General features: G+C 46.6%; 1 protein-coding gene across 1 annotated transcript in view; it reads left to right on the top strand.

Annotated features, from left to right (window-relative positions):
* Positions 1 to 18,612, top strand: part of RARRES1 (retinoic acid receptor responder 1) — a 91,338-nt gene that overhangs the window by 326 nt on the left and 72,400 nt on the right. Inside the window, exons 2-4 of the mRNA XM_038744753.1 lie at positions 1,413 to 1,533; positions 2,174 to 2,198; positions 11,169 to 11,344. Coding sequence (XP_038600681.1) covers positions 1,413 to 1,533; positions 2,174 to 2,198; positions 11,169 to 11,344 — 322 coding nt within the window. The remainder of the gene's footprint in view (positions 1 to 1,412; positions 1,534 to 2,173; positions 2,199 to 11,168; positions 11,345 to 18,612) is intronic.

Below are 18,612 nucleotides of genomic sequence, written 5' to 3' on the forward strand. Positions count from 1 at the left end.
CCTATATACAACCAGAAATTCATACTGGGAAACCCAGAGCTTAAAGCTGTGATAGAATTCTGCTACCCAGGCAGACAAGGAAAGAGAATATAGAATCAAGAAGACCCACACATCCTAAACGCTGGGGTATATATATATATAGGTAGATAGATAGATAGATAGATAGATATAGATAGATAGATAGATATAGATATAGATGCTAAGATATAAAAATCCATCTCCCATCCCTAGAGTCAAGAAAATAGATGTATCTAAACACTGACAGTGCCTATTTAAAAGCACACTTAATTGTGGCCCTCATAATTATTTTATATGCCTATATGTAATCTTTTTTAATGGTATTTGTAAGTGCTCACTATATGTCAGAGAAGCAGCGTGGCTCAGTGGAAAAGAGCACGGGCTTTGGAGTCAGAGGTCATGGGTTCAAATCCTGGCTCTGCCACTTGTCAGCTGTGTGATTTTGGGCAAGTCACTTCACTTCTCAGGGCCTCAGTTACCTCATCTGTAAAATGGGGATTAAGATTGTGAGCCCCTGTGGGACAACCTGATCAACTTGGAACCTCCCCAGCGCTTAGAACAGTGCTTTGCACATAGTAAGTGCTTAATAAATGCCATTATTAGTATTATTATTATCCTTTGAGAGACTGCCTAAGAGAGTATGGTGGAAGCATAGTTTCAGGCTTCAGGCCAAAGTAAAAGTGTAAGAAAAATAATAATAATAATGGTTCTTGTTAGGCACTTACTATGTGCCAAGCACCGTTCTAAACGCTGGGGTATATATATATATATATATATTTATGTAGATATAGATATATAGATGATAAGATATAAAAATCCATCTCCCATCCCTAGAGTCAAGAAAATAGATGTATCTAAACACTGAGAGTGCCTATTTAAAAGCACATTTAATTGTGGCCCTCATAATTACTTTATATGCCTATATGTAATCTTTTTTAATGGTATTGGTAAGTGCTCACTATATGTCAGGCACTGTTCTCGGACCCAGCTCCCGCCCCATGTGGGGTTCACGGTTTAAATCAAAGGGAGGAGGATTTAATCATTCATTCATTCAATCGTATTTATTGAGCACTTACTGTGTGCAGAGCACTGTACTAAGCGCTTGGGAAGTACAAGTTGGCAACATATAGAGACGGTCCCTACCCAACAGCGGGCTCACAGTCTAGAAGGGGGAGACAGACAACAAAACAAAACATATTAACAAAATAATATAGAATATTTACAAATAAAATAAATAATCCCTATTGTACCGATGAGGTAACAGGTACAGAGAAGTTCAGCGACTTGCCCAAGGTCACCGAGCAGACAAATGCTGAAGCCAGGATTAGAGTATTTGAGAAAACTGTAGTATAAATTCCACAAGGGCAAGAATGTGTCTTTTGTGGTCACCAAAGTTCCTTGCTCACCAAAAAGCACTTTCAAACAGGACACCTGACACTTTTCTTGGTGGCATCCAAATCTGAAAAGTATTTTGTGCTGGCCTTTACTTTAGATGTCCTCAACTGTGGAGGGATGGTATGAAAAAAAATAAACAAAAGTTAATCTGTTGCTTACTTTTTTAAGTGACTTGAGACATTATACACGTGTAGATATTGTTCTTTGTGTGGCCCCTTTTCTAGCTAAGCTCCTTGTGGGCAGGGAATGCTCTTTGTGTCCACCAACTCGGCATATGGTACTCTCCCAAGAGCTTAGTACAGTGCTCCGCACACAGTAAATGCTCAATCAATCAATCGTATTTATTGAGCGCTTACTGTGTGCAGAGCACTTTATTAAGCGCTTGGGAAGTACAAGTTGGCAACATATAGAGACAGTCCTTACCCAACAATTGATAGACTGCAGCGTGGCTTACTGGAAAGAGATCGGGCTTGGGAGTCAGAGGTCGTGGGTTCTAAACCCGGCTCCGCCACTTGTCAGCTGTGTGACTTTGGGCAAGTCACTTCACTTCTGTGCCTCAGTTATCTCATCTGTAAAATGGGGATTAAGACTGTGAACCCCACCTGGGACAACCTGATAACCTTGCATCACCCCCAGTGCTTAGAAAAGTGCTCGGCACATAATAGGCGTATAACAGATACCATTATTATTATTATTATCTGTGGCAATAGTTTATTTTTCAAATTTCCTTTTTCTTAACAACGAGTTTCTTGCGGTTCAGAAATGGCAACTGGTTCCTCTGGACTGTAAGCTCGTTGTTGGCAGGGCATATGTCTGTTTATTGTGCTAGTGTACTCTCCCAAGTGCTCAGTGCAGTGTTCTGCACACAGTAAGCGCTCAAGACATACGATTGATTGATTGATTGATTGAATGAATGAAAGATTCAGCGTGATCGGTTTTCATCTCCATCCCTGTTTGGGGGGTTTGAGCCCCGGGCTGAGTCCCGGGGGGCAGGGGGAGAGGAGCGGGAAGCCCGGAGTTGTCCTACCGTGGAGTCAGGGGTAAAATTCATTCATTCATTCACTCACTCAGTAGTATTTATTGAGTGCTTACTGTGTGCAGAGCACTGTACTAAGCGCCTGGAAAGTCCAATTCGGCAACAGCTAGAGATGGTCCCTCCCCAACAACGGGCTCCCAAGTGAGGCCGGGTTCCCCAAGGGGGCAGGAAGGACTTGCTCCCTTACCATGCCCCCGTCTTGTTCATTCACTTGCATTTATTGAGCGCTTAGTGTGTGCGGAGCACTGTAGTAAGCGCTTGGGAGAGTAGAGTACGATGATGGCCGGGCCGCCCTGCCCATCGGCAGAGAGAGGGGAGAGAGAGGGGAGAGGGGAGAGGGGGGAGAGGGGAGAGGGGAGAGAGGGGAGAGAGGGGAGAGAGGGGAGAGAGGGGAGAGAGAGGTGAGAGAGGGGAGAGGAGGGGAGGGAGAGGAGAGGGGAGAGGAGGGGAGAGAGAGGAGGGGGGAGGGGAGGGGACAGAGAGGGGAGGGGAGAAGGGGGATAGGGAAGGGGAGGGGAGAGAGGAGAGGGGAGAGAGGAGAGGGGAGAGGAGGGGAAAGGGAAGGGGAGAGAGAAGAGAGGGGAGGGGGGAGAGGAGAGAGGGGAAAGGGGAGGGGAGAGAGGGGAAAGGGAAGGGGAGAGAGAAGAGGGGGAGGGGGAGGGGAGAGAGGGGAAAGGGAAGGGGAGAGAGAAGAGAGGGGAGGGGAGAGAGGGGAGAGGAGAGAGGGGAGAGAGAGAGGCGAGGGCAGAGGGGGGGAGGGGGAGGCAAGAGAGAGGGGAGAGGAGAGAGGAGGGGAGAGACAGGAGGGGAGAGAGGAGAGAGAGAGGCGAGGGCAGAGGGGGGAGAGAGAGAGGAGAGGGGAGAGAGAGAGGGGGAGAGGGGAGAAGGGAGAGAAGAGAGGAGAGGAGAGAGGGGAGAAGAGAGGAGAGGAGAGGGGGGAGAGCCAGAGAGAGCCAGAGAGAGGAGCTGGACGGGCGCACCTGTTTGGCAGGTTAAGCGCTTACTATGTGCCCAGCACTGTTCTAAGCGCTGGGGGGGATACAAGGTAAAGAGGCTGTCCCACGTGGGGCTCACAGTTTCCATCCCCATTTTACAGATGAGGTCACTGAGGCCCGGAGAAGTGAAGTGACTTATTGTAGGGGTTCCTCAACGGTCAGTTCTCGGTCCCCTTCTGTTCTCGATCTACACTCCCTCCCTTGGTGACCTCATTCGCTCCCACGGCCTCAACTGTCATCTCTCCGCTGATGACACCCAGATCTCCATCTCTGCCCCTGCTCTCTCTCCCCTCCCTCCGGGCTCGCATCTCCTCCTGCCTTCAGGGCATCTCCATCTGGATGTCTGCCCGCCATCTCAAACTCAATATGTCCAAGACTGAACTCCTTATCTTCCCTCAAACCCTGCCCTCTCCCTGACTCTCCCGTCACTGTAGACGGCACTACCGTCCTTCCTGTCTCACAAGGCCACAACCTTGGTGTCATCCTCGACTCCGCTCTCTCGTTCACCCCTCACATCCAATCCGTCACCGAAACCTGCCGGTCTCACCACCGCGACATCGCCAAGATCCACCCTTTCCTCTCCATCCAAACCGCTACCTTGCTGGTTCAATCTCTCATCCTGTCTCGACTGGATTGCTGCATCAGCCTCCTCTCTGATCTCCCATCCTCCGTCTGGGAGGCCTTCCCAGACTGAGCCCCCTCCTTCCTCTCCCCCTCCTCCCCATCCTCCCCGTCCTACCTCCTTCCCCTCCCCACAGCACCTGTATATATGTTCGTACAGATTTATTACTCTATTTTACTTGTACATATTTACTATTCTATTAATTTTGTTAATGATGTTCACCTAGCTTTATTTCTATTTATCCTGATGACTCGACACCTGTCCACATGTTCTGTTTTGTTGTCTGTCTCCCCCTTCTAGACTGTGAGCCCGTTGTTGGGTAGGGACCGTCTCTATATGTTGCCAACTTGTAATAGCAATAACAATAATAATAATAATAATGATGATGATGATGGCATTTGTTAAGCACTTACTAAGTGCAAGGCACTGTTCTAAGCGCTAGGGAGGATACAAGGTGATCAGGTTGTCCCACGAGGGGCTCACACTCCTCATCCCCATTTTACAGATGAGGGAACTGAGGCTCAGAGAAGTTGTGACTTGCCCAAGGTCACACAGCAGACGTGTGGTGGCGCGGGAATTCGAACCCGTGACTTCTGACTCCAAAGCCCGGGCTCGTACTTCCCAAGCGCTTAGTCCAGTGCTCTGCACACAGTAAGCGCTCAATAAATACGATTGAGTGAATGAATGAATGAAAGTGACTTGCCCAAAGTCACCCAGCTGACAAGTGGCAGAGTCGGGATTAGAATCCATGACCTCTGACTTCTAAACCCGGGTCTTGCCACTGAGCCACACATCCCAGGGAGATGCTGTCACACTCTCTCTCTCTCTCTCTCTCTCTCTCACACACACACACACACACACACACACACACACGCATACACACTCTCTCACACACACACACACATTCTCCCTCTCTCACGTATTAATAACAATAATGTCTCCCCCTTCTAGACTGTGAGCCCACTGTTGGGTAGGGACTGTCTCTATATGTTGCCAACTTGTACTTCCCAAGCGCTTAGTACAGTGCTCTGCACACAGTAAGCGCTCAATAAATACGATTGAATGAATGAATATGTTTGTACGTATTTATCTTATTTGTACATATTTATTCTATTTATTCTATTTTGTTAATATGTTTTGTTTTGTTGTCTGTCTCCCCCTTCTAGACTGTGAGCCCGCTGTTGGGTAGGGACCGTCTCTCTATGTTGCCAACTTGGACTTCCCAAGCGCTTAGTACGGTGCTCTGCACACAGTCAGCGCTCAATAAATACGATTGAATGAATGAATGGCATCTGTTAAGCGCTTACTATGTGCAAAGCACTGTTTTAAGCGCTGGGGAGGTAACAAGGTGATCAGGTTGTCCCCACGGGGGGCTCACAGCCTTCATCCTCATTTTACAGATAGGGAACTGAGGCCCAGAGAAGTGAAGTGACTTGCCCAAAGTCACTCAGCTGATAAGTGGAGGAGCGGGATTTGAACCCAGGACCTCTGACGCCAAAGCCCGGGCTTTTTCCACTGGGCCACGCTGCTTCTAAGGGCAACGCTCTCTCTCTCTCCCTTTAGCACACACAATATTCCTCCCCGTGATTCCTTCCCTGGGATTTTCCCGCCCCTTCCCCCCACCGTGATTCCTTTCCTGGGATTTCCCCCCCTTTTCCCCTCGTGATTCCTCCCGTCATCCCTTCCTGGGATTCTGCCCGGTGATCGATCGATCGATATCTCACACACACACACACACACACACACACACACACACACGTGTGATGCCGTCTACTTATTCTGATGATTTGACACCTGTCCACATGTTTTGTTCTGTTTTGTTGTTCGTCTCCCCCTTCTAGACTGTGAGCCCGCTGTTGGGTAGGGACCGTCTCTCTATGTTGCCAACTTGGACTTCCCAAGCGCTTAGTACAGTGCTCTGCACACCGTCAGCGCTCAATAAATACGACTGAATGAATGACTGATTGACTGAATGAATGAATTGTACTTTCCAAGCGCTTAGTCCAGTGCTCTGCACGCATTTGGCGCTCAATAAATACGATTGAATTAATAACTGACTGAACTGTACTTCCCAAGCGCTTAGTACAGTGCTCTGCAGTCAGCGCTCAATAAATACGATTGAATGACTGACTGAATGAATGAATTGTACTTCCCAAGCGCTTAGTCCAGTGCTCGGCACACAGTCAGCGCTCAATAAAGACGATTGAATGAATGAATGAATGAATTGTACTTCCCAAGCGCTTAGTCCAGCTCTGCACACAGTAGGCGTTCAATAAATACGATTGAATGACTGACTGAATGAATAAATTGTACTTCCCAAGCACTTAGTCCAGTGCTCTGCACGCAGTAGCGCTCAATAAATACTATTGAATGAAAGACTGTGAGCCCATCTTCTAGCCTGTGAGCCTGTTATTGGGTAGGGACCGTCTCTATATGTTGCCAACTTGTACTTCCCAAGCGCTTATTACAGTGCTCTGCATGCAGTAAGCGCTCAATAAAAATGAATGAATGACTGAATGAATTGTACTTCCCAAGCGCTTAGTCCAGTGCTCTGCACACAGTCAGCGCTCAATACGACTGAATGACTGACTGACTTGTACTTCCCAATTGCTTAGTCCAGTGTTCCGCACACAGTGCTCAGTAAATATGAATGAATGAACGAATAATAATAGAAATAATAATGGCATTTGTTAAGTGCTTACTATGTGCAAAGCACTGTTCTAAGCACTGGGGAGGATACAAGGTGATCCGGTTGTCCCACGTGGGGCTCACAGTCTTCATCCCCATTTTACAGATGAAGGAACTGAGTACGTATTTATTACTCTATTTTACTTGTACATATTTATTCTATTTATTTTATTTTGTTAATATGTTTTGTTTTGTTGTCTGTCTCCCCCTTCTAGACTGTGAGCCCGCTGTTGGGTAGGGACTGTCTCTATATGTTGTCAACTTGTACTTCCCAAGCGCTTAGTGATAATAATAATAATAATAATAATAATGGCATTTGTTAAGCGCTTACTATGTGCAAAGCACTGTTCTAAGCGCTGGGGGGATACAATGTGATCAAGTTGTTCCACGTGGGGCTCACAGTCTTAATCCCCATTTTTACAGATGAGGGAACTGAGGCTCAGAGAAGTTAACTGACTTGTCCAAAGTCACCCAGCTGACAAGTGGTGGAGCCCGGATTTGAACCCATGACCTCTGACTCCCAAGCCCGGGCTCTTTCCATTGAGCCACGCTGCTTCTCAATGAATAATAATAATAACGATAGCATTTATTAAGCGCTTATTACTTGCAAAGCACTGTTCTAACAAGGTGATCAGGTTGTCCCACGGGGGGCTCACAGTCTTCATCCCCATTTTACAGATGAGGTAACTGAGGCACAGAGAAATTAAATGACTTACCCAAAGTCACCCAGCTGATAGGTGGTGGAGCCGGGATTTGAACCCATGACCTCTGACTCCGAAGCCCGGGCTCTTTCCACTGAGCCACGCTGCTTCCCTATTGTTCATCCCAAGCGCTTAGTCCAGTGCTCTGCGGTCAGCGCTCAAAAAATAGGATTGAATGACCGACTGAACTGTACCCCCCAAGCGCTTAGTCCAGTGCTCTGCAGTCAGCGCTCAATAAAGACGACTGAATGAATGACTGAACTGCACTTCCCAAGCGCTTAGTCCAGTGCTCTGCAGTCAGCGCTCAATAAAGACGATTGAATGAATGACTGACAATGACTTGCCCATCCCAAGCGCTTAGTCCAGTGCTCTGCGGTCAGCGCTCAATACGATTGACTGACTGACTGAATTGCACTTCCCAAGCGCTTAGTCCAGTGCTCTGCACAGTCAGCACTCAATAAAGACAATTGAATGACTGAATCGTACTTCCCAAGCGCTTCGTCCAGTGCTCTGCAGTCAGCGCTCAATAAATACGATCGAATGACTGACAATGAATCGTCCTTCCCAAGCGCTTAGTCCAGTGCTCTGCACGCAGTCGGCGATCAGTAAATACGATTGAATGAATGACTGACTAAATGAATTGTCCATCCCAAGCGCTTAGTCCAGTGCTCTGCAGAGTCAGCGCTCAATCAAGTCGATTGAATGACTGACTGAATGAATGAATTGTACTTCCCAAGCGCTTAGTCCAGGGCTCTGCACGCAGTCGGCGGTCAATAAATACGATTGAATGAATGACTGACTAAATGACTCGTTCTCGCCTGTCCCGCCATCGACCCCCGGCCCACGTCCTCCCCCGGGCCTGGAATGCCCTCCTCCCTCTACCCATCCGCCAAGCTAGCTGTCTTCCTCCCTTCAAGGCCCTGCTGAGAGCTCACCTCCTCCAGGAGGCCTTCCCACACTGAGCCCCTTCCTTCCTCTCCCCCTCGTCCCCCATCTTACCTCCTTCCCTTCCCCACAGCACCTGTATATATGTATAGATGTTTGCACATATTTATCACTCTATTTATTTATTTACTTATTTTACTTGTACCTATCCATTCTATTTATTTTATTTGGTCAGTATGTTTGGTTTTGTTCTCTGTCTCCCCCCCCTTTTAGACTGTGAGCCCACTGTTGGGTAGGGACTGTCTCTATATGTTGCCAATCTGTACTTCCCAAGCGCTTAGTCCAGTGCTCTGCACATAGTAAGCGCTCAATAAATACGATTGATGATGATGATGATGATGATGATGAAAAGAGCCCGGGCTTTGGAGTCAGAGGCCACGGGTTCAAATCCCGCCTCTGCCAATCGTCAGCTGGGTGACTTTGGGCAAGTCACTTCACTTCTGTTAAGGCTGTTGGCCCTATTATAACCTATTATTATTAGAGAAGCAGCGTGGCTCAGTGGAAAGAGCCCGGGCTTTGGAGTCAGAGGTCACGGGTTCAAATCCCGGCTCTGCCAATCGTCAGCTGGGTGACTTTGGGCAAGTCGCTTCTCTGGGCCTCAGCTCCCTCATTTGCAGGCGCTCAGTACAGTGCTCTGCACGTAGCAAGCGCTCAATAAATACGACCGATGAAATGCATAAACAGAGTAATGGTTATTCTATTTATCCCACCGCAGGGCGGTGGGGACACACACACACACACAGACGAGCCTTGGGCGGGGGGAGGAGGAGGAGGAGGAGGGAGAGGGAGGAGGGCGGTGGGTTTTCCGATGCCCACCCGCCAAGCTAGCTGTCTTCCTCCCTTCAAGGCCCTGCTGAGAGCTCACCTCCTCCAGGAGGCCTTCCCACACTGAGCCCCTTCCTTCCTCTCCCTCTCGTCCCCCATCTTACCTCCTTCCCTTCCCCACAGCACCTGTATATATGTATATATGTTTGCACGTATTTATCACTCTATTTATTTATTTATTTTACTTGTACCTATCCATTCTATTTATTTTATTTGGTTAGTATGTTTGGTTTCGTTCTCTGTCTCTCCCCCTTTTAGACTGTGAGCCCGCTGTTGGGTAGGGACCGTCTCTATATGTTGCCGACTTGTACTTCCCAAGCGCTTAGTACAGTGCTCTGCACACAGTAAGCGCTCAATAAACACGATTGATTGATTGATTGATTGATATGTATATATGTTTGTACACATTTATTACTCTATCTATTTAACTTGTACCTATCTATTCTATTTATTTTATTCTGTTAGTACGTGTGGTTTTGTTCTCTGTCTCCCTCTTCTAGACTGTGAGCCCACTGTTGGGTAGGGACCGTCTCTCTATGTTGCCGACTTGTACTTCCCAAGCGCTTAGTACAGTGCACTATTTATCACTCTATTTATTTATCTTACTTGTACATATCTATTCTATTCATTTGGTCAGTATGTTTGGTTTTGTTCTCCGTCTCCCCCCCTTTCAGACTGTGAGCCCACTGTTGGGTAGGGACTGTCTCTATTCCCCAGCGCTTAGTACAGCGCTCTGCGCATAGTGAGCGCTCAGTAAATACGACTGGCGATGACAAAAGGGGGAGACGGAGGACAAAACCACACTGACACAATAAAATAAATAGAATAGCTCGGGGCACGTAGCAAGCGCTCGATAAATACGACCGATGAAATGCATAAGTAGAGTGATGGTTATTCTATTTATCCCACCGCAGCGCGGTGGACACACACACACACACACACACACACACACACACACACACGAGCCGTGGGCGCGCGGCTTGGGCGGGAGGAGGAGGAGGAGGAGGGAGAGGGAGGAGGGCGGTGGGTTTTCCGATGCCCACCCGCCAAGCTAGCTCTCTTCCTCCCTTCAAGGCCCTGCTGAGAGCTCACCTCCTCCAGGAGGCCTTCCCAGACTGAGCCCCTTCCTTCCTCTCCCCCTCGTCCCCCATCTTACCTCCTTCCCTTCCCCACAGCACCTGTATATATGTATAGATGTTTGCACATATTTATCACTCTATTTATTTATTTACTTATTTTACTTGTACCTATCCATTCTATTTATTTCATTTGGTCAGTATGTTTGGTTTTGTTCTCTGTCTCCCCCCCTTTTAGACTGTGAGCCCGCTGTTGGGTAGGGACCGTCTCTATATGTTGCCAACTTGCACTTCCCAAGCGTTTAGTCCAGTGCTCTGCACACAGTAAGCGCCCAATAAATACGATTGATGATGATGATGATGATGATGATGAAAAGAGCCCGGGCTTTGGAGTCGGAGGCCACGGGTTCAAATCCCGGCCCTGCCAATCGTCAGCTGGGTGACTTTGGGCAAGTCGCTTCTCTGGGCCTCAGCTCCCTCATTTTCAGGCGCTCAGTACAGTGCTCTGCAAGCCCTCAATAAATACGACCGATGAAAGGCATGAATAGAGTAATATTTATTCTATTTATCCCACCGCAGGGCGGTGGGGTCACACACACACAGCTGGGGGATGAGGAAGAGGAGGAGGGAGAGGGATGAGGGCGGTGGGTTTTCCTCTGAGGGGCGGAGGAGGGGAGGGGAGGGGCCCGTTGGGCGCCTTATTTGCGCGGTGTCCGCGGGCTGAGCGCTCACAGCCCCTCAGCCCCCCGATGGCGGCCCGCCCTACGCTCCCCCTCTTCCTCCTCCTCCTCCCCCTCCTCCTCCTCCCCCTCCTCCTCCTCCTCCCGCCGCCCGCGCTCGGCGCCTTCGCCTTCCCGCCCGGCCCAGGGCCGCGGGAGCGCGCGGCGGGCTGGCGGGAGCGCGCGGCGGGCTGGCGGGAGCGCGCGGCGGGGGGCGGGCGCGGGCGGGAGGCGGCCCGCGCCGCCCTGCACTACCTCAACTCCCAAGCCCGCTCCCCCGCCGCCCTGCGGGCCCTCCGGGAACTGCAGAGAGCCGCGCTGTGGGTGAGTGCGCCTGCGCCGCCGCCCGGAGGGCGCGCGCGCGGGCGCGAGGGACGGACTGCGCAGGCGCGTCGGGGGGGGGGACAATCTGCCCCTTTCATTCATTCATTCATTCATTCATTCATTCATTCATTCATTCATTCCCGGTCGTATTTCTTCATGATAATAATGACGATGGCATCTGCTAATGATGATAATAATGACGAGCGCTGGTCGTATTTCTTAATGATAAGAATAATGATGGCATTTGTTAATGATAATAATAATGGTGATGGTGGTATTTGTTAAGCGCTTACTGTGTGCCAAGCACTGTTCTAAGCGCTGATGATAATAATAATGATGGCATTTGCTAATGATAATAATAATGACGATGGTATTTGTTAAGCGCTTACTACGCGCAAAGCACTGTTCCAAGCGCTGGTCGTATTTCTTAATGATAAGAATAATGATGGCATTTTTTAATGATAATAATGATGATGGTGGTATTTGTTAAGCGCTTACTGTGTGCCAAGCACTGTTCTAAGCGCTGGGGAGGTTGCAGGTTGATCAGGTAGGCGCGGGGGGGGGGGGGGAAGTGGCCCTTCATTCATTCATTCATTGCCAGTCGTATTTCTTAGTGATAATAATAATGATGGCATTTGCTAATAATAATAATAATAATAATGATGATGGTGGCCCTTCATTCATTAATTCATTACCAGTCGTATTTCTTAATGATAATAATGATGATGGCATTTGCTAATGATAATAATAATGATAATGATGGTATTTGTTAAGCGCTTACTATGTGCCAAGCACTGTTCTAAGCGCTGGGGAGGTTACAGGTTGATCAGGTAGGCGCGGGGGGGGGGGGGGGGGAAGCTGGCCCTTCGTTCATTCATTCATTACCAGTCGTATTTCTTTCATTCATTCATTCATTCCCGGTCGTATTTCTTCATAATAATAATGACGGTGGCATCTGCTAATGATAATAATAATGACGATGGTATTTGTTAAGCGCTTACTACGTGCAAAGCACTGTTCCAAGCGCTAGTCGTATTTCTTAATGATAAGAATAATGATGGCATTTGTTAATGATAATAATAATGATGATGGTATTTGTTAAGCGCTTACTGTGTGCAAAGCACTGTTCTAAGCGCTGGGGAGGTTGCAGGTTGATCAGGTAGGCGCGGGGGGGGGGGGAGCTGGCCCTTCATTCATTCATTCATTGCCAGTCGTATTTCTTAGTGATAATAATAATGATGGCATTTGCTAATAATAATAATAATAATGATGATGGTGGCCCTTCATTCATTAATTCATTACCAGTCGTATTTCTTAATGATAATAATGATGATGGCATTTGCTAATGATAATAATAATGATAATGATGGTGTTTGTTAAGCGCTTACTATGTGCCAAGCACTGTTCTAAGCGCTGGGGAGGTTACAGGTTGATCAGGTAGGCGCGGGGGGGGGGGGGGGGAAGCTGGCCCTTCGTTCATTCATTCATTACCAGTCGTATTTCTTTCATTCATTCATTCATTCATTCCCGGTCGTATTTCTTCATGATAATAATGACGGTGGCATCTGCTAATGATAATAATAATGACGATGGTATTTGTTAAGCGCTTACTACGCGCAAAGCACTGTTCCAAGCGCTGGTCGTATTTCTTAATGATAAGAATAATGATGGCATTTGTTAATGATAATAATAATGATGATGGTGGTATTTGTTAAGCGCTTACTGTGTGCCAAGCACTGTTCTAAGCGCTAGTCGTATTTCTTAATGATAAGAATAATGATGGCATTTTTTAATGATAATAATAATGATGATGGTATTTGTTAAGCGCTTACTATGTGCCAAGCACTGTTCTAAGCGCTGGGGAGGTTACACGTTGATCAGGTAGGCGCGGGGGGGGGGAGCTGGTCATTCATCCATTCATTACCAGTTGTATTTCTTAATGATAATAATGATGGCATCTGCTAATGATAATAGTAATGACGATGGTATTTGTTAAGCGCTTACTACGTGCAAAGCACTGTTCCAAGCGCTGGTCGTATTTCTTAATGATAAGAATAATGATGGCATTTGTTAATGATAATAATAATGATGATGGTGGTATTTGTTAAGCGCTTACTGTGTGCCAAGCACTGTTCTAAGCGCTGGGGAGGTTACAGGTTGATCAGGTAGGCGCGGGGGGGGGGGGAAGCTGGCCCTTCATTCATTCATTCATTGCCAGCCGTATTTCTTAATGATAATAATAATGATGGCATTTGCTAATAATAATAATAATAATGATGATGATGGTGGTGGCCCTTCATTCATTAATTCATTACCAGTCGTATTTCTTAATGATAATAATGATGATGGCATTTGCTAATGATAATAATAATGATGATGGCATTTATTAAGCGCTTACTGTGTGCAAAGCACTGTTCTAAGCGCTGGGGAGGTTACAGGTTGATCAGGTAGGCGGGGGGGGGAGCTGGCCCTTCATTCATTCATTCATTACCAGTCGTATTTCTTAATAATAATAATAATGATGGCATTTGTTAGTGATAATAATAATGATAATGATGGTGTTAAGCGCTTACTGCGCCTGCGCCGCCGCCCGGAGGGGGGGAGGACTGCGCAGGCGCGGGGGGGAAATCTGGCCATTCATTCATTCATTCATTCATTCCCAGTCGTATTTCTTAATAATGATAATAATGATGGCATTTGCTAATGATAATAATAATGACGATGGTATTTGTTAAGCGCTTACTGTGTGCAAAGCACTGTTCTAAGCGCTGGGGAGGTTACAGGTTGATCAGGTAGGCGGGGGAGCGCTGGCCCTTCATTCATTCATTCCCAGTCGTATTTCTTAATAATAATAATAATGATGGCATTTGCTAATGATAAGAATAATGATAATGATGGTATTTGTTAAGCACTTACTATGTGCAAAGCACTGTTCTAAGCGCTGGGGAGGTTACAGGTTGATTAGGTAGGCGCGGGGGGGGGAAGCTGGTCCTTCATTCATTCATTCATTACCAGTCGTATTTCTTAATAATAATAATAATGATGGCATTTGTTAGTGATAATAATAATGATAATGATGGTGTTAAGCGCTTACTGCGCCTGCGCCGCCGCCCGGAAGGGGGGAGGACTGCGCAGGCGCGGGGGGGGGGGAAATCTGGCCATTCATTCATTCATTCATTCATTCCCAGTCGTATTTCTTAATAATGATAATAATGATGGCATTTGCTAATGATAATAATAATGACGATGGTATTTGTTAAGCGCTTACTGTGTGCAAAGCACTGTTCTAAGCGCTGGGGAGGTTACAGGTTGATCAGGTAGGCGGGGGGGCGCTGGCCATTCATTCATTCCCAGTCGTATTTCTTAATAATAATAATAATAATGATGGCATTTGCTAATGATAAGAATAATGATAATGATGGTATTTGTTAAGCACTTACTATGTGCAAAGCACTGTTCTAAGCGCTGGGGAGGTTACAGGTTGATTAGGTAGGCGCGGGGGGGGGAAAGCTGGTCCTTCATTCATTCATTCATTACCAGTCATATTTCTTAATGATAATAATAATAATGGCATTTACTAATGATAATAATGATGATGGTATTTGCTAAGCGCTTACTATGTGCAAAGCACTGTTCTAAGCGCTGGGGAGGTTACAGGGTGATCAGGTAGGCGCGGGGGGGGGGAAGCTGGCCCTTCATTCATTCATTCATTACCAGTCGTATTTCTTAATGATAATAATAATGATGGCATTTGCTAATGATAATAATAATGATGATGGTATTTGTTAAGCGCTTACTGTGTGCAAAGCACTGTTCTAAGCGCTGGGGAGGTTACAGGTTGATCAAGTAGGCGCGTGGGGGGGAGCTGGCCCTTCATTCATTCATTCATTGCCAGTCGTATTTCTTAATGATAATAATAATGATAATGATGATATTTGTTAAGCGCGTACTGCGCCTGCGCTGCCGCCCGGAGGGCGCGCGCGCGGGGGGGCGGACTGCGCAGGCGCGGGGGGGGGGAATCTGGCCATTCATTCATTCATTCATTCATTCCCAGTCGTATTTCTTAATAATAATAATAATGATGGCATTTGCTAATGATAAGAATAATGATAATGATGGTATTTGTTAAGCGCTTACTATGTGCAAAGCACTGTTCTAAGCGCTGGGGAGGTTACAGGTTGATCCGGTAGGCGCGGGGGGGGCGGGGAAGCTGGCCCTTCATTCATTCATTCATTGCCAGTCGTATTTCTTAATGATGATAATAATGATGGCATTTGTTAATGATAATAATAATGATAATGATATTTGTTAAGCGCTTACTGCGCCTGCGCCGCCGCCCGGAGGACGCGCGCGGGGGGGGGGGGAACCTGGCCCGCCATTCATTCATTCATTCATTCATTCATTCCCAGTCGTATTTCTTGATGATAATAATAATGATGGCATTTGCTAATGATAATAATAATGACGATGGTATTTGTTAAGCGCTTACTACGTGCAAAGCACTGTTCTAAGCGCTGGGGAGGTTACAGGTTGATCAGGTTGTCCCACCTGGGGCTCTCAGTTTTCATCCCCATTTTACAGATGAGGGAACTGAGGCACGGGGAAGTGAAGTGACGTAAGCGCTTACTATGTGCCAAGCACTGTTCTAAGCGCTGGGGAGGTAACAGGTTGATCAGGTTGTCTCATCTGGGGCTCACAGTTTTCATCCCCATTTTACAGATGAGGTGACTGAGGCACGGAGAAGTGAAGTGACGTAAGCGCTTACTATGTGCAAAGCACTGTTCTAAGCGCCGGGGGGGGGGGGGAGATGCAAGGGGATCAGGTTGTCCCCGGGGGGCTCACAGTCTTCATCCCCATTTTACAGATGAGGGAACTGAGGCTCCGAGAAGTGAAGTGACTTGCCCAAGGTCACACAGCAGACACGTTGGCGGAGCTGGGATTCGAACCCATGACCTCTGACTCCAAAGCCCGGGCTCTTTCCACTGAGCCATGCTGCTTCTCTAATAATCAATCAATCAATTGTATTTATTGAGCGCTTACTGTGTGCAGAGCACTGTACTAAGCGCTTGGGAAGGACAAGTTGGCAACATATAGAGACGGTCCCTACCAAACAGTGGGCTAATAATAATAATAATGATGGTATTTGGTAAGCGCTTACTATGTGCGAAACACTGTTCTTAGCACTGGGGGGGTACAAGGTGATTCATTCAGTTGTATTTATTGAGCGCTTACTGTGTGCAGAGCACTGTACTAAGCGCTTGGGAAGTCCAAGTTGGCAACATAGAGAGACGGGCCCTACCCAACAGCGGGCTCACAGTCTCGGAGGGGGAGACAGACAACAAAACAAAACATATTAACAAAATAAAATAAATAGAATAAATATGTACAAGTACTATGTGCGAAGCATTCAGTCGTATTTATTGAGCGGCTTACTGTGTGCAGAACACTGTACTAAGCGCTTGGGAAGTACAGGTTGGCAACATAGAGAGACGGTCCCTACCCGATGTGGGCTCACAGTCCAGAAGCACTGTTCTAAGCACTGGGGAGGTAACAAGGTGAACATGTTGTCCCCCCAGGGGGCTCACAGTCTTCATCCCCATTTTACAGATGAGGGAACTGAGGCCCAGAGAAGTGAAGTGACTTGCCCAAAGTCACACAGCTGACAGTTGGCGGAGCCAGGATTTGAACTCGCGACTTCTGACTCCAAAGCCCAGGCTCTTTCCACTGAGCCACGCTGCTTACTCTATTTATTTATTTTACCTGTACAAATCTATTCTATTTATTTTATTTTGTTAGCATGTTTGGTTTTGTTCTCTGTCTCCCCCTTTTAGACTGTGAGCCCACTGTTGGGTAGGGACTGTCTCTATATGTTGCCAACTTGGACTTCCCAAGCGCTTAGTACAGTGCTCTGCACACAGTAAGTGCTCAATAAATATGATTGATTAATTGATTGATTGATTAAGACTGTGAGCCCCCCTCCCCCCCCGGCGAGGGACAACCTGATCACCTTGTAACCTCCCCAGTGCTTAGAACAGTGCTTTGCACACAGTAAGCACTTAACAAATTCATTCATTCATTCATTCATTCAATCGCATTTATTGAGCGCTTACTGTGTGCAGAGCACTGTACTAAGCGCTTGGGAAGTACAAGTTGGCAACGTATACAGACGGTCCCTTCCCAACAGTGGGCTCACAGTCTAGAATGGGGAGACAGAGACAGAGAACAAAACATATTAACAAAACATATTAACAGAATAAAATAAATAGAATAAATATGTACAAGTAAAATAAATAAATAGACTAATAATTTATTATTATCCCATATATATGTTTGTACATATTTATTACTCTATTTTATTTGTACATCTTTATTCTATTTATTTTATTTTGATAGTATGTTTTGTTTTGTTGTATGTCTCCCCCTTCTAGACTGTGAACCCACCGTTGGGTAGGGACCGTCTCTCTATGTTGCCAACTTGGACTTCCCAAGGGCTTAGTACAGTGCTCTGCACACAGTAAGCGCTCAATAAATACGATTGAATGAATGAATATGTTTGTACGTGCTTATTAGTCTCTTATTCGTACGTATTCTATTTATTTTATTTTGTTAATATGCTTTGTTTTGTTGTCTGTCTCCCCCTTCTAGCCTGTGAGCCCGCTGCTGGGTAGGGACCGTCTCTCTATGTTGCCAACTTGTACTTCCCAAGCGCTTAGTCCAGTGCTCTGCACACAGTAAGCGCTCAATAAATACAATTGAATGAATGAATATGTTTGTACGTATTTATTCTATGTATTTTATTTTGTTAATATGTTTTGTTTTGTTGTCTGTCTCCCCCTTTTAGACTGTGAGCCCACTGTTGGGTAGGGACCGTCTCTATATGTTGCCAATTTGTACTTCCCAAGCGCTTAGTACAGTGCTCTGCACACAGTAAGCTCTCAATAAATACGATTAATTGATTGATTGTTGGGTAGGGACCGTCTCTATATGTTGCCAACTTGTACTTCCCAAGCGCTTAGTACAGTGCTCTGCACACAGTAAGCGCTCAGTAAATACGACTGAATGAATGAATGAATATGTTTGTACGTGTTTATTACTCTATCTTATTTGTACATATTTATTCTATTTATTTTATTTTGTTAATATATTTTGTTTTGTTGTCTGTCTCCCCCTTCTAGACTGTGAGCCCACTGTTGGGTAGGGACCGTCTCTCTATGTCGCCAACTTGGACCTCCCAAGCGCTTAGTACAGTGCTCTGCACACAGTAAGCG

Source organism: Tachyglossus aculeatus, chromosome 1 (assembly GCF_015852505.1).
Source record: "Tachyglossus aculeatus isolate mTacAcu1 chromosome 1, mTacAcu1.pri, whole genome shotgun sequence".
Classification (NCBI taxonomy): domain Eukaryota; kingdom Metazoa; phylum Chordata; class Mammalia; order Monotremata; family Tachyglossidae; genus Tachyglossus; species Tachyglossus aculeatus.